This window comes from Plecotus auritus, assembly GCF_963455305.1.
Source record: "Plecotus auritus genome assembly, chromosome: 6".
NCBI lineage: Eukaryota > Metazoa > Chordata > Mammalia > Chiroptera > Vespertilionidae > Plecotus > Plecotus auritus.
In genome coordinates this window covers 38821023-38836340 of record NC_137773.1, presented here as the reverse complement: position 1 = coordinate 38836340, position 15318 = coordinate 38821023, and the positions used below count along the sequence as shown (strand labels likewise).

Sequence of the window (15318 nt, the reverse complement as noted above, 5' to 3'; positions counted from 1 at the left end):
CACCTTGGCTCCCTGACCAGCAGATGGGTTCACTTAGGACAGCACGTCAGCCATGTTCCCGCTTGGTTCCAAACGTTCTGTGCGGACACCAAACACATCGTAGGAGTGTATGCCGGTAGGAAGAGTCAAAGGGCCTCAGGCAGTGGATGGGTTAAGACAGGAGGTTGGGACACTAATTTACTGTAGCAAACTGAGAAGCAAATGCTTGCCATTTCTCTACTCAAAACGAAGCTGACAAGCTAAACACGATTAGGTTTCACCTGAGCCTGAGACTCGGAGTGAAAAGATGAGAAGAAACAAGATCTTGCCTATCACATGTGAGGCTGCGTGGGCAGGGCCAAGTCTGCCGGGTTAGCTTAGTAATGATCAGAGAGAAAAATTAAGTTATGTCTCTATAGGTGACTATCTCATGTGCTTCAAATTATGGACCATGATACTGAAATTCTGGCAGTCGTTCTCCAAAGAACAGCTCCTCTTTATTAAACTGTTATTTCTGACTCTGTATGGAGAGGCATTAGGTGCTACACACATCTAATTTTGGCATCCTTTTAATTTTAATGTGTAGCCCCATTCAAGCACCCTAAATGCGTGTGTGTGTGTGTGTGTGTGTGTGTGTGTGTGTGTGGTGAAAAACAAGGCAGGGTGCTGCATTGTTCCTGTGTGTTGATGTGTCATTTTGAGCGTGGCATCAGGGTACAGCGGAGAGAGCTGGTTTCAGGTGCCAGTAGGAGAATCCTCAGACTCATTCATAATGGACGAGTCTGACGGGACCAGCCTCACTTGCCTTTGTCTCCTACTGTAGACGAAGGGAGGCATGGATCTCTCTGCTTTGCCAAATAACAACCATCCTGACAAATTCCTGCAGCTGGACGTGAAGTTGTTAATGAGGAACTCAGCCCTGCTTCAGGCCAGCCTGGTGAGGTTTCCGGGCGGGAACTACCCTGCTGCACAGCACTGGCAAAACCTTGTCTACTCACAGGTATGATCTGGGAGCCCGAGGACAGGATCGGGGTGGGGGTGGGGGGAGGGCTCCTTTCTCGCTCCCTGCCATTTCAGCATTTGTGCAAAAGGAAGGCTGGAGGGAACCGAGGGCAAGATAGCTTACCCATTCTTGGCACAGAGAAAAGGTCTTCCTTCCTTAACATAAGAAACTCTCCCATCACTTTATAAACGATGTGAATTCTCCCACCCATTCATTCCCCTGCAAACATTAGCTTCCCAGCATGTCTTCATTTTAGAGTTTGCCTAGCCCTCACTTTACTCCTCTCAGGATTTTTCAAACCAATTTGCAAATAAGGTTTTGGAGGGAAAACCTACCTCAATTTTTTTGGTATATTCTAAGCACGAAGCATCAGAAGCTTATGTTGGAGGCTCATACACCTCCTTCAGATCAACTGCCTTTCATTTAGTGCAGCAAAGACTCATGGCAGGAAAATGGAAAGTTAAGGATGGAAGGAAAGGATATGGCAGGAACTCTCCACCTTGTAAAGGTGCTGGCTGTTATTTCAGACACTCTTAGTTCCTCCTCATGGAAGGACATACCAACCAGGTCTTCCCACCTAATGCAGCCTTGATTTCTTGTTTTCTTCTTTTGCATCTTCCTTCCTTTTGCTGACCAGGAGAGAATAAAACCGTGATGAGTTCCATGTGCTGGAATAAACATAAAGGCCTGACTGCTGCACAGCTCGTGAAACAGGAATAATCTTTGTTTTAAGATGTGAGGGCTAATGGGGTTAAGGGTTAGTCCATTTAGAAACAGGAAGAAGCATTGCATTTCAGAACAGATGTGACTGACCCACCAGCCCCTGCAAGTCATTAAATCCTTTGGAGTGGTTCAAATTCCCTGAACAGAAATTTGTTTTCTTTTAAGAAACAGTTGCTACTCATGAGTCCTGGTGTAAAGTGACTCCTTTGTGGTGCGTTTTGTGGGCTCCTGGGGACTTTTATCATGAGATCATTCAAAATCAAGTACACTCAAATGATTATGTAAGTGTTTCCTCCACCTATAAGGGTTTTAATTTATTTCCATGGTAAGGCAGCTTATTATGACAACTGACTTTTTAAAATTTTTGCATCTTTTCTATTTGGAATCCTCAAAACCCTCCTGCCCATCATATGCACCTTTTTGGTTATTACTTTTGTGTTTTGTTTAGTTTTAAGCTAAGTGCAATGAAATCCCTCCTTTAGATACTGTTTGTTTATATCATGGAATAAAATGATTCAAAAATCAGTTAAAAAAAAACCCTTGGCTTTCTTATGCTATGAAGTTAAGTCTAAGAAAACATATCCAATAAATTCCTTTCAGGTTGGAACACATACATCTAACATCTTTTGTTTGGTACTGGAGTTGACCTATTTCCTTCATGTGGAACTTCACAGTTTCAAGCTCTGTTGAATATTATTCCAAAATCTGAATGAAATGCAAAATTTAAAAGGGTATATTTTTCCACAGCCTCTATTGGCTTGAAATAGTTATTCAAGGAAAAACCAAGGAGGTAAAAAAAAAAATCTGCTTCTTATGTCCTTGAATAAGTTACTGGTAATTATAAACTGCAGATAAAGTTGTTATTCTTCTACCCTAAAAAGAAATATTAAATAATTGAAAAAAAGGCCAATTTACTATTGAAATAATGCATGGGGGTGTAAATCAATTACAAATTCAGGTAGTTGGGTAGGTGTAGCACAAATTATGATTAACAACAATTATATTTACTACTTCAGTTTGCAATATGTCAATAAGTAATTCTTCTCTCCTTGGCTGAATCTTAAAATCTGAGAATGATATATTCTTTGGATAAAAAAATAAATCTATTAAAGAAATGGACACATGAAATTTTTCAGTAACTATAATGATAACTGGAAGAAGGTGCTGTATATACCAAGTGAACTGAGGTGTTGGGATACACAGGTGTCAGTTGTCAAATGGTTCTTAATAGAAAACCCTCACTCTACTGGGGAGACATTAAGCATTGAGTAAAGAGGTTAGAAAGTTGGCTTCTTGTGTCATATCCTCAGCAAGACAATGTGAGAGACATCTGTATGGCCCTTATTCGGTCCATGCTTCAGTTTATTTCCACTTGCAGAATTAGAATAATACTCATTTTACATATTTCCTTAAAACTGAGAACAAATAAAATATGACAAAAGCAATCGAGAAAAAGGATTTTCTATACAAGTATAAGAAATGTGCATTATTATTATCATTTGTCAATATTCAAAATGTGTTGAAATTATCCTTTTATTATAATTTGGAAAACAGCAGATAATATCACTTGCATTATTTGATTTATACTGTGGATGGATGTGTGTGTATGTGTGTGTGTGTGTGTGTGTGTGTGTGTGTGTGTGTGTAGATGGTGGTGTAGGAGGATATAGTTAACACATCTGTCAAGCTACATGGCTAACTCAAGCAGTAGATTTTATACTCACCTGAAATCCACACAAATTTCAGATTTGTGTCAGTTTATCATTTGGTATTACACCACCCCAGGTAGGTGCATGGTGTTTGGGACTCAGACTACCTCAAGGAATGTCAAAGGATTTAACCTAGAAACATTGCCTTCAAAATTGCTGGTAACTCAGCAGTTAAAACAAAAATCCCCTAGATCCCAAGTATGAAGTTGAATTCTTAAATATATAAGATGCCCCAAACAAATGTAGACACACTTTAAGTAGATTCTATTACATTTTGTTTGTTTGTTTTTAAATATATTTTACTGATTTTCCACAGAGAGGAAGGGGAGGGATAGAAAGTTAGAAACATCGATAAGAGAGAAACATCGATCAGCTGCCTCCTGCACATTTCCTACTGGGGATGTGTCTGCAACCAAGGTACATGCCCCTGATCGGAATCGAACCTGGGACCCTTCAGTCAATAGGCCGACGCTCTATCCACTGAGCCAAACCGGTCAGGGTTCTATTACATTTTGAAAATGAAATGGATTTTAGTAAGCACTGCCTTTATAATTATTCAAGGTATGTATACATTGTTGGGACACCTTGTATGTATCATTTACATTCATGATTTATTTGTATTTAAGATTTTTAAAAATGCACATTTTACTTTCAGAGTTGAGTCCCTATGCCATTTTTTAATGAGCTGAAGCAATACAGTGCATAAAGAAAAGTGAGCGCTGAGGTTCACAGGCTCGCCAATGGCCCAGGTCAACTCCCTTCTGTGCAGATACGCAGGTCACCCATATTTGCAGAGGGTACAAGCAAATATCCCTTGATTCTACTATGTTTATATTCCTTAAGTCCCCTCACTAGAGAAATAAAGAAGCTTCACAACAAATTTCATCTCAGTGCACTGAGCAAACTTTCTCCAAAATCTAATGTTTCTGGTTGTTAAAATTATTTGGGGCATGCATCTGATGAAGGCACTTGGAATTGTACTCTACATATTTCTGCCAATCCCTTTATAAAACGAGGTAATGAAAGGAAAGGGCTGATTTTTTATTTAGTTTAAATGATAAAATATGTTTTTGCAGATATTGTGGTGGGCCTTTTTTCTGATTAGTAGTTAGATTTTAGAATATTTTCTGACTAATCCCTTTGCTCTATCTTTTCTTGGCTTCTATCTCATCTGTTTCAGAACCCAGGAACATTCCACACTAAACCTGTGAGCTGGAGCGACAGGCCCAGGGTAAGAGGCTCTTCTCCCATGACACTGTTCTTTACTGGGTTTATTTCTTAATCACCTTTCCTTGCTTGGCTGTTGTATGCCCATGAAAAAGAAGTGAATTTGGTGAGTATCCAGCCAGGCTCTGCCACAGGCTATCATTCTGGTAAACCAATATATACATGTCTTCCTTGCTGAGTGGGAAAAATGAAAGACACCACAATAATTCTGGGATCCCGCTGGGAACAGTGTGTGTGGCCTTCTTCCTTGAAGGTGGGGAAGATTGATTGGGATGCTTCTGCTTTTGAGACCTCCTGAGGCGTTGTTCTCTGAAGTCCTTGGTTTCAGAGTCTAGGTCCTAGCTAGACTATGTCCTCGTCTAGGTCCATAGACTCTAGGAAACATCCCCTTGCTCATTATTCTCTTTTTCCATATCAAGCCTGTATAAAGATTCAAAATTTACTCCTACTCATGGATATTTGGAGGCCTAGGGTTATTGTTGTTGCCTTGTCTTGTTTGTTTGTTTTTTAATTTCAAACAATCAAAAATTTTTAGGTGGAGGGTACTGGTTTCTTTGGTAATACATATTTTACAAAAATTAGTAACCTATTTGTTCGTGTAAGCCTTGCTTTGCTGCCTCCCTGTCTCCCTCTGACTCGAGGACAGCCACCTGGAGGCTGTCAGGGACTAGTTATGAAACCACACCCTAAACATAATCTTTACCCCGAGTCACTTCATTCAGCTGAGACATTTTAATGGACTTTTTTGGCTCAATGCTTTAAAAATAGTCTGTATATCAGTTTTTGGGTCTATAAACAGTCAGATTTTAAACAGTAGAAGGCATAAAATTTCTAAACCCTAATTTCTTCTTGCACAGTGTCCAGTTCTTCCTCTCATCTCTTTCTTGTATTACACCAATGCTCTGATTCTTGTGGTATCATTATATGTACATGGACGCTCTGATAATGTGTACGTATTTCTCCTAGAGCTACAGGTGATTAGATTTTAGTGGCCACAGATGATATTTTTACCAAATGATTTTCATTTTAGGATGTGAATAGGCATCATTCCAGCTTCTGATATTGCTTTATCCTTTTCTACCACTTGACTGTTAAGCCAATGCCACACATTTGTGGAATTTCAAGATGCCACTTGTGTGTTAGGAGGGGTACAATAGGCTATCCTGTGATGATAAATACCCCAAAGACTATCAGTTACTATAAGGGAAAAAACATTCTTGCTCATGAAAAGTCTGAGGAAGAGCAGGTGTGTTTTGGGGGCGACTCTTTTCCAAGCAGTAACCTAAGGCTTCAAGTTCTTTGTGTTTGTAGCTCTGCCATCTCAGACCCTAGCTTACAGTGACAGAAAAGAAGGTAAGTGAAGAAAAGTGAGCCAAAAATCTTGTGATAGATTGCAAGAGCCAGGCTTGGATCTGTAGGCTCTGTTATTTTGTCCATAAATGATCAACTAGAAAAAAAGCTGCCTCCAGTCCAGCTGGGGTGGCTCAGTGATTGAACATCAACCCAGGATTCGAGAGGTCACCAGTTTGATTCCCAGTCAGGGCACATGCCCAGATTGTGGGCTCAGTTCCCGGTGGGGGGCATATGGGAGGCAGTGGATTTGTTTATCTCTCATCGATGTTTCTCTCTATCCATCTCCCTTCCTCTCTCTAAAAATCAGTTAAAACATATTTAAAAATAAAAGTTTGCCCCGTTTTAAATTCAAGAAGGGAAAACAAAATTGGTGTGCATTTAACCAGTGCATTTAACCATAATACCCAGCTTTCATTTGTTTACATTTGCCTGCTATGTTACTTTTTACCTTCATTCACTCTTATTCTTTCTGAGTCCTTATATTTTAGGTATTTCTCCTGTAAATATTACATAACTGAATTTAATGTTTAAGATAATCTGACAGCTGTCATCTAAATAGAGGGTTTAGTCTATTTACATTTAGTGTGATTATTTCTAATTTCTTTGCTTCCCCCCATTTTTTTATTTTACTTTTCTTGTCTTTTTTTTTTACTTCCTCTTAAATTTTTCTACTGCTTTACTGAATTAAGCAATACATGTTTTAGTAATATCTCTGTGCTATCACTGAAATGATTTCTTAGTGTCCTAAAAAAAAAAATGCCTGTTACTCTTATTAATGTGCAATGTTTTAGCTGTCTCTTATTTTAAAAATCATATGTTAATGATGTCTATTTTACTATAAAATCAATGCTTTCTTAGATTTATACATATATTTATCAATTTTCTTCTTTTACTTTTTTGTTCTCTTGCTCAGCATTTCTTTTTGCATCTTATTTTGTCCCTCTAGTACTAATTTTATTCTGCCTGAAGTACATTTTTTTAGAGATTCCTTCTTTATTGGCCTATAATGATATATTCTCAGCTTTTATTTGTCTAAATATGTCTTCTATTTTACTCTTGTTATTAAATAATAAGTTACTTATACATAAATGGTATAAATAATAAATTATATAAAGAATAAATGGACTAAATAATGGTTAATGCCAAAAAAAGGTTAGGTAAATTATAAAATATTACTTTTTTGCATAAACACTTTAAAATGTAAGTTATCTTACAGTCCATATAACTAAAATAATGGAATTACTACTGGGTTTTCCTTTGCTAAATAATATCTATGTAAAAATGTGGATGAAGAGTTGGAATCAAATACATGCTTTTTTTTCTTTCTTAAGCTATTTGAAAAATACTATCAAAGTATAAATGAACTCCAACCATAATTAGTACTTTTATCCAGCCATCAAATTCTTAATAAAGCTATACTATTAATTTTTAAGCATATTTCGTTCAGGCATGAGATTGCTATGCAACACAAAAACAAATGGAACCATGTTTGAGGAGAAATCTCAGACTTTCAAGAATGTGATTTAGAATTAAGAACTTGAATGTCTTTCTAGAATATAGCTCTGGTTATTTTGCTATGTTTTATATGTTAGTTTTTCAAGGGCCTTATACATTGTAATAGAACGTATTATTTTTTCTTTACCCTGAAACTGTTTCCTCGTTTATAGAACTAGTCTAGCAGGCAAGAAAACTGACATAGCCAATTTATCAATGTCAAAAGAATTATTCCTCCTCAAAGATGATCAAAGATGTGTAGTCTTGAAGGAAAAAGCTTGAGTCAGAATTATGCTAATCTGAAATGATCTAAATTTCATATGAAATTGTTTTTCCTCAATTCAGAAACATTTTCATGAGGTCATCCATCTTAAAGAGAAATACTAAGTCAAGGTGATTTATTATTTCACTGCAAACTTCAGTATTACAGAATATAAATTGATTTGAGCATGCTAACAACCTAGTAAAGTCAGAGAAGATCTCCAAGTTTATCTCTAATTATGTAAAAAAAAGTATGGATTAAGAAAATTAGAAAAACCTAAGACCAAAGAGAATGTGAAAGGTTTTATACAGATGATTTTTTGGGACCACTAGCCATTTCAAAAGGAAACTATGTAATATTAGTTTACAACTTAGCGTATATAAATACATATTTAACATGACCTACATACCCCAGTAGATGCTGAGGGAATCAACCTATTGGTGATCATAAATATGAAACAGAAGAATGTTTATTGCTACTATTGAATCTTCTCTGTTTTGTGAAATGCATTTATTTTAAAAATTGCTATAAATTAATGAAATTTGCTGCCAGTTTTTAAGGGGTAAGCGTAAGTTTTCTGAAAATTAACTTATGTGGCGTTCCTCTCCCTTGATGCCCCATGATAAATGAAGCATTATGTTATAAGTTTTTTGTTTCTTCTCAATTATATTTGGCCAATGAACAAATTTTAACTTAAACATTTTCTGCCCTCATGACAGCTTTGTAGTCATAAGGGGAAAAAAGGGAAGGAAAAAACTGAGGTCAAACTAGACATAGAAAAGCACACATTATATGATTCCATTTATATAAAATGCAAAAAAAAAAAAAAAAAAAAAAAAGAGTCCAAGTGACTTTCGCTGTTAAATTTGGGATACTGGTTATCTTGGGCAGAGTGAGGGATAGTGACTGAAAGAGAGCATGAGGCATGCTGGTAATGTTCTGTTCCTTGGTAGAAACTTAAGGTTTATGTGGGTTGTGAAAATGTATTTACGATATGTGTACTTGTCTTTATGTATATTATGCTTCAATTAAAATGTTTTTTTTTAAATCTGAAGGTCAATATTAGAGCCATCTAATAGCCAGCTCATCTGTAGACACAGGTAGGAGTGCTATGCTAACTTAGTCCATTTCTCCAAGATATCTGAAATAGGAGTCCCAAGAGAATTTTCACGAAAGCCAAGGCATGTCTATAAATGCCTTTTAATCTTGACTTTGCTGGGTTAATAGAGCAATATTAAATATTATTCTTATCAGTCATGGAATGCACAAATAGAAATGAAATGTCATTAAATCTCAATGCAAGCGAGCTGGGGAAAAATGGCTTTGTTCAGAATTCTACTATTTGAATTAAAGAACAGTGCTCTTTCTCCATAGTTATAAAATAGCATTTTAATGAATGATTACTGAAGCCAAAAAGATTATAGGCAAAGAAAGAACTCAATGGCCCAGCTGGCATGGCTCAGTGGTTGACTGTCAACCAAGAACCAGGAGGTCACGGTTCAATTCCTGGTCAGGGCACATGCCTGGTTTGTGGGCTCGATCCCCAATGTGGGTGGGGGGTGCAGGAGGCAGCCAATCAATGATTCTCTCTCATCATTGATGTTTCTATCTCTCTCTCCGTTTCCCTTCCTCTCTGAAATCAATAAGAATATTTTTTAAAAAGAAAGAACTCAATGAAATAGAATTCTAGGTGAAACTAGATCCCAGACTCCTTTCCTCATTATCCTAATCTGTTGAGTTTCCAGGCAGAATCAACACATTTTGGGGTACAGTTCTTTCCTATTACATTCTCTGTCATCAGTGGCCCGTTGGTAAGAGAAGCCTTGTCTCTGCCTCCTAACAGAGAGAAAAGAAGAATATTACTGCTCAACGAATGAGGGGATCCAGTGTGAAGGGTGCTGTCTTCATAGATAGGCCCCCACCATCTCTCTCATCAGTTCTGAAGAATAACCCACTATATGGTGACGTAAGCTTGGAGGAAGCTATGGAAGAAAGGAAAAAGAATCCTTCATGGACCATCGAAGAATATGACAAGCGTTCCCTGCACACAAACCTTTCTGGGCATCTGAAGGTACTCAAGGCAAAGAGTCAGTCCTTCAGTTGAAGGGGGCGATCAGTTAAATATCCTAAACAACATGGGTATTGCGGTGACAGGCATTCTTCACTGGGCACAAAACCTCCAGGTTTCCACTTTAGCCTCTGGCGTCCCTTGTTCTCTCCTCTCTTTGTGTTTATTTGTTTGTTTTGAGTTTTACAACAAATTTGATGTGGCACAGAAACAAGGTTTACCTGGAAGGTAAAAGTTTTTTGAAAATTAGTTTGCCAAATTATGTATGTTTTCCCATGGTTGTGTGACCACTTGTGTTCATGAATACTTATGAATCTCTTGTTCAACATGTATTAAAAAATACCGATTCAATGTTCTGTCTTCAGCACTGTGCAAGGCAGTTCTCATCAAAGATCATTTCATTCCAAGCCCACTCAGTGATTTAAGATTGCGGACTTACATTTTGGACTCTTTCCTGTGTCTCAGTAACAAAACAAAACAAAAGCATTTCAACACAGAAAAAATATGCAATGAACTCATTCACCCAACTTAATTCCCCCTCCCCACTCCTATCCCACGCCCAGTGTCACCCATCACATAGAAGATCTAGAAATACCTGAAAAGCAGGAGAGTGGCCCTCTCTTTTCTGAGTGGACTGGATTCCTTCCCAGCCTCCGCTTGCCTCTGCTGCCCTGGGGCCAGGAAGCCCTGCCGGTTTCCAAGTACCCATTATGCATATCTGTTTATACATTAAGCATCTAAAGACTTTTGCAGGGAACAGCCTTATGTCCTCTTAAAATCTTACACTTTAAAAATCTCAAATGTGCACTCCTTGAAATATCTCATTGTCCAGAGTCTTTGAAGTTTCTTAATCTCCTCGTAGATGTAATGTGTCTTCTCTTTAATGTAGTCTCTTTTCCAGAGAAGTTTCCATAACAGATGCTCCCCCATAGCAACAATAATCATGTGTTTTTTATCAGGAGCCTGAAGATCAACCTCTAAGAAGTCACTTCCTACAAGTAGGAAAAATGTATTGATTTATTTCACAAACATGTCCTGACTGTACACGAGAGCCCCTTTTCTTTGTTGTTTTCATGAATGCCAAGGGGACTATAAAGATAAATATTACTGTCCCTGCCTCAAAAAGTTCATTTAACTGAGCGGAGTAACAAACAGTAACTATAGATTGATAGAGAGGACTGTGCCCATCGTGGTAGTAGAAAGTGCTGTGCAAATTCAGAAGAGAACAAAGCCACATATTGGATTATTAAAAGCCTTGTGAAAAGTTAATTTATGCTGGGTTTGAAAGATGTGGAGCATTCAAAAGATATTGCTGGTTTGCATAAGTGTGGTGTGGGGGTGGGCTCTTCTGTCAGGCATAGCAAGAGGAAAGGCACAAGTACAAGAAAGTTAGAGAATTTGTCAGACTAAGCAGTCTAGTTTTGCTGGCGCTGCAGCTAAAGTAATAGAATAATGGGAAAATAAGGCTAAAGCAGACTAAGAGAAATTGTTTGAATGTAAGAATAAGGAAATTGAACATTATTGGCAATGAGGAGTAATTTTTTTGTTGGACAATTCCATGAGTTATGTTTAGGAAGCTCAGACTTGAGGATGATGGCTATATTGCTTTTCTATAAGCAGGGTCTACCCACTTCCCCCATCCTCTACATGAAATCACTCACTGCAAAGCAGTGGCCCCTCAGGTCACAGGCTCATTTGCATTCTTGAGGGATGCTTCTGGAAGTCATGACTTTTGTTTTGATTATAATTTCTTTCTATTAATGAATACCTCATTAATTCAACTTCTCCCCTCACCTTTGCCTATTCATACCTCTTGTTTAGCAGACAGAGCCCCTAAATTATTTCTGAAAACTTTTCACCACCATGGCCATAGTAGTTTAAAGTCTCTTGGGCCACTCTCTTTTTTCTAAATTGCTAAGAATTTATCTCTATATATAAAAGCCTAAGTGACTGTTACAACAGAATGACTGGAACGACCGGTCAACCAGTTGCTATGATGCACACTGACCATCAGTGGGTAGACGTTTAATGCAGGAGCTTCCTCCTGGTGGTCAGTGCACTCCCACAGGGGGTGTGCTGCTCAGCCAGAAGCTGGGCTCATGGCTGGCAAGTGCAGCTACGGCGGCAGGAGCCTCTCCTGACTCTGCGGCAGTGCTACAAGCGGCAGCAGTTGCAGCAGGCACAGCAGGCTGGGATGAGTGTGAGTGGCATGGCGCTGGTTTGGGCTCCTCCCTGGCCGCCTGCCACTTGGCACATTGCTACATCCCCTGAGGGGTCCCGGATTGGGAGAGGGTGCAGGCCAGGCTGAGGGACCACCCCCCCCTTGTGCACGAATCCATGCACCGGGCCTCTAGTCTAGACCTAATAAAAGAGTAACATGCTAATTGACTGTACCTTCGTGACGCCCACCAGCCAATCAGGAGTGGGTATGCAAATTAACCCAACAAAGATGGTGGGATAATTTGCATACACAGGCACTGAGCAGCCAGGGCAGGGCGGGACTCTTGCGTCATCACCGTGGCGATGACACAGGCATTCCGCACCACCCCAGCCACAACAGGCCTCTGGGCAGTGTGGGAAGGCAGAAAGGTGGCTCCGGCCAGAGCAAAGGTGATGCTGGCAGCCAGGGAAAGGAAGGCCCATTCTTGCACGAATCTTTATGCATTGGGCTTCTAGTAGATATATTTAAGCCTAAGCGACTGTTCGACAGTTCGACATTTAACTGGTAGCTATGACATGCACTGACCACCAGGGGCAGATGCTCAATGCACAGGCATGGAAACATGGAACAGACTGATGAATCTCAGAGGGGAGGAGAGAGAAGGAAGGGCAGGAAGAGATTAACCAAAGATCTTATATGTAAACTAGAGGCCCAGTGCATGGACTCGTGCACCAGTGGAATCCTTCAGCCTGGCCTGCAAAGATTGGGCTGAAACTGGCAGTCCAACATCCCTCAAGGGGTCCTGGGTTGCGAGAAAATGCAGGCTAGGCTGAGGGACCCCACTGGTGCACGAATCCGTGCACCAGGACTCTAATTTATAAATAAGAAAGGAGAAAAGGAGCCCCATATTTAGCTATGAAGGGAAGCTCTAAGGAGAATTCTGGAAGAATGGAGGCAATTAACCTTGCAGGCAAAGTGTGGGCCTCTGATGAGGATATACACAAGGGCAGAGTAGACAATTTAAATAATCTATCCTTTTGCACCAGTCATCCAAATTTTATTTTAATACTTTAGCTTTCCTAAAACTAGGAAATTGAAACTAATAGTGATGTGATGGAAGAATTGTATTGCCATGGCCAGAATCCATCCAGCCCCCTGCAGGCATGCACATTGCCTCTTACTGGGCATTGGTGAGTCTGAAACTAGTTCACTGACCTCGAAGCTGGCCATGGAAATTGGTTGACTTTAAGTCCACTGAGACTAGAGAGTGAGAGAGAGGGTGGGCAGTCCAAACTGCAAGCTATTGCAGTAATTCAGGTGAGAAATGATGAAGTGAAATTGAAAACTAGATGAAGTGAAATTTTGAAAACTAGAGCTTCAGCATTCACCATACATTTGTTGTATGCTTACTGGAATCCAGGCACAGACACTGACTCTTTAGCACTGAGGATAGCTGGATAAAACAGAAGAAAAAAAATTGTTAATGTATGACCAGTAGAGTTCGCAGGTGATTTGTTGGACACAGGAATGAGGTTGAGTTGAAGACAATTCTGTCCAGCTGAAAGGAAGATGAGGCCCATGAAAGAAACAGACATGGAGTGTAGGAGCTGATGTGGGGAAGGATATGTGGGAGGCCAAACAGTGCCAAAGTTTCTGCACGTCAAACATGCTGTCAACCTCTACAAGGGGGACCAGCAACCTAAAAGGCATGATTCTTAGTCTTACTCCTCCTCCCATGTAAGTCAGCTCCTGGATTTACTAAAAAACTCATCACATATGTTTATCTCTACCTTGCCAACAAAATTAAACCTCGAAGGCTCATCTAAAGCAAGGGAGGAATTTTAATTTTATTTCAACTCACTAACCTGATTGGCACACACTACTCATGAGATGTAAGAGGCACTAAATTGGCATAAAATATGGCAGAAACACGTGAGCAATTTAGTCAATAAATCATGCAGGCCTCCTAATAAATTCTCATGCAGACCTACAGCCTGGAGCCGCAGGGATTCCTGGTCAGCGAGGAGGCTGCACTTCTGTGTGGGTGCTGTTCAGGGAAGCCTAGCCTCTCTTATTTGAATCATGACACTTCAGCCTCACCCAAGACAGTGTGAACATGGGCCTTCAGTACCTCTGGCGGGGTCTTGTCTGCAATCTTGTATTGATCACTGATTGAGCCTATTCTCCATGTAATTTTCTTTTAGGAAAATCCTAATGACCTACGGTTTTGGCTGGGAGACATGTACACGCCCGGTTTTGATACCTTATTGAAAAAGGAAGAGGAACAAGAGAAGCATTCAAAATATTGTCGAATTGGTCTGATTTTGCTCCTTGTTGCCTGCATCTTGGTTTCCATAGTGACTGTTAGCACATTCTTCACCTAAAGAAATTGCCACAGACACAACCTGAAATTTCTTAAAAATATTTTCAAATAAACATTTGCAGAAAAACATGTTCAGGGTGTGAATGTATTGTTGATTGCTTGAGATTTGTTGGCGTTCTCTACTTTGTGCTCTGAAACCTGTGTAAGAATTGCAGTCTGAACTTTGTCCTTTGGGAAGGAATTCTGGGGATTGAAACCACGGAAAAGTTACTATGTACAACCCAAACTAAACGCTGATAGAGAGCAAAGCAGCACCAACAATTGTCAACAGTTTTGTTTTAATGCTCAAACTACATTCACCTTGTCTTCAAAGCACTGTTACCTTGCTCCCGCATCCCCCGTCATTACTAGGAAAGTTGAGCAGGTCCTTTGTTGACCAACTGCCAGGCACACAGGGTAAAAACTTCTGGTTGTGCTGCCTATTGAGTGGAGTTCTGCTGTTTTACCTTCCTTTATTCCTTTTTAAGCCAGAAAAAAAGAGGGAAAAGGGGAGACTTCCTTTAAACGTATTGCTGTTTCCCCAGTAATCCTTTAGAATGCCTCTGTTTCATGTAGTAATTCCAGTAGACCTAAACTTAGACAGGCTGTAGTTATATAATTAATTACATTTAGAGCCAATTGTGCTTACGAATTGATCCAAATTGGTTAGTGGTGGCCCCTGGTGGCAGGCGGTAAGTATGTCTCACCAACCATGGCTTAGGAAGGAAGGCCCTAAAAAGCAGAGGAAATACTGTGAAGAGAACAGGAGTTGAGCCCTAACTGTGCCTTTTGCTAATTGTTGGACCTGAGAAGTTATTCTCTCCCAAGAAGGGATAAATCGTCTTCCCAACAGGGCTTGCCTAAGGACTAAATAAGAGACACGGGTAAGAGCAATGCCTGGTTCCCAGTAAGTAGTTCCATAGTACATGGCAGTTGTTGCTACTGGTATGTTCCAGCTTATTGGCACCCTGGAGTCA

The 15318-nt window shown here is 39.6% G+C and overlaps 1 protein-coding gene across 1 annotated transcript; it reads left to right on the top strand.

The window, feature by feature from the left end:
- Window positions 1-811: 811 nt before the first annotated feature.
- MINAR2 (membrane integral NOTCH2 associated receptor 2) lies at window positions 812-14363 on the top strand (the record flags this gene model as incomplete). The annotated part of the gene is made up of 3 exons (XM_080673983.1): window positions 812-979; window positions 9594-9821; window positions 14184-14363. Exons 1-3 carry the CDS (start codon window positions 815-817, stop codon window positions 14361-14363), a joined length of 573 nt encoding a protein of 190 aa, XP_080530109.1. The 5' UTR covers window positions 812-814.
- Between the last annotated feature and the right edge of the window lie 955 nt (window positions 14364-15318).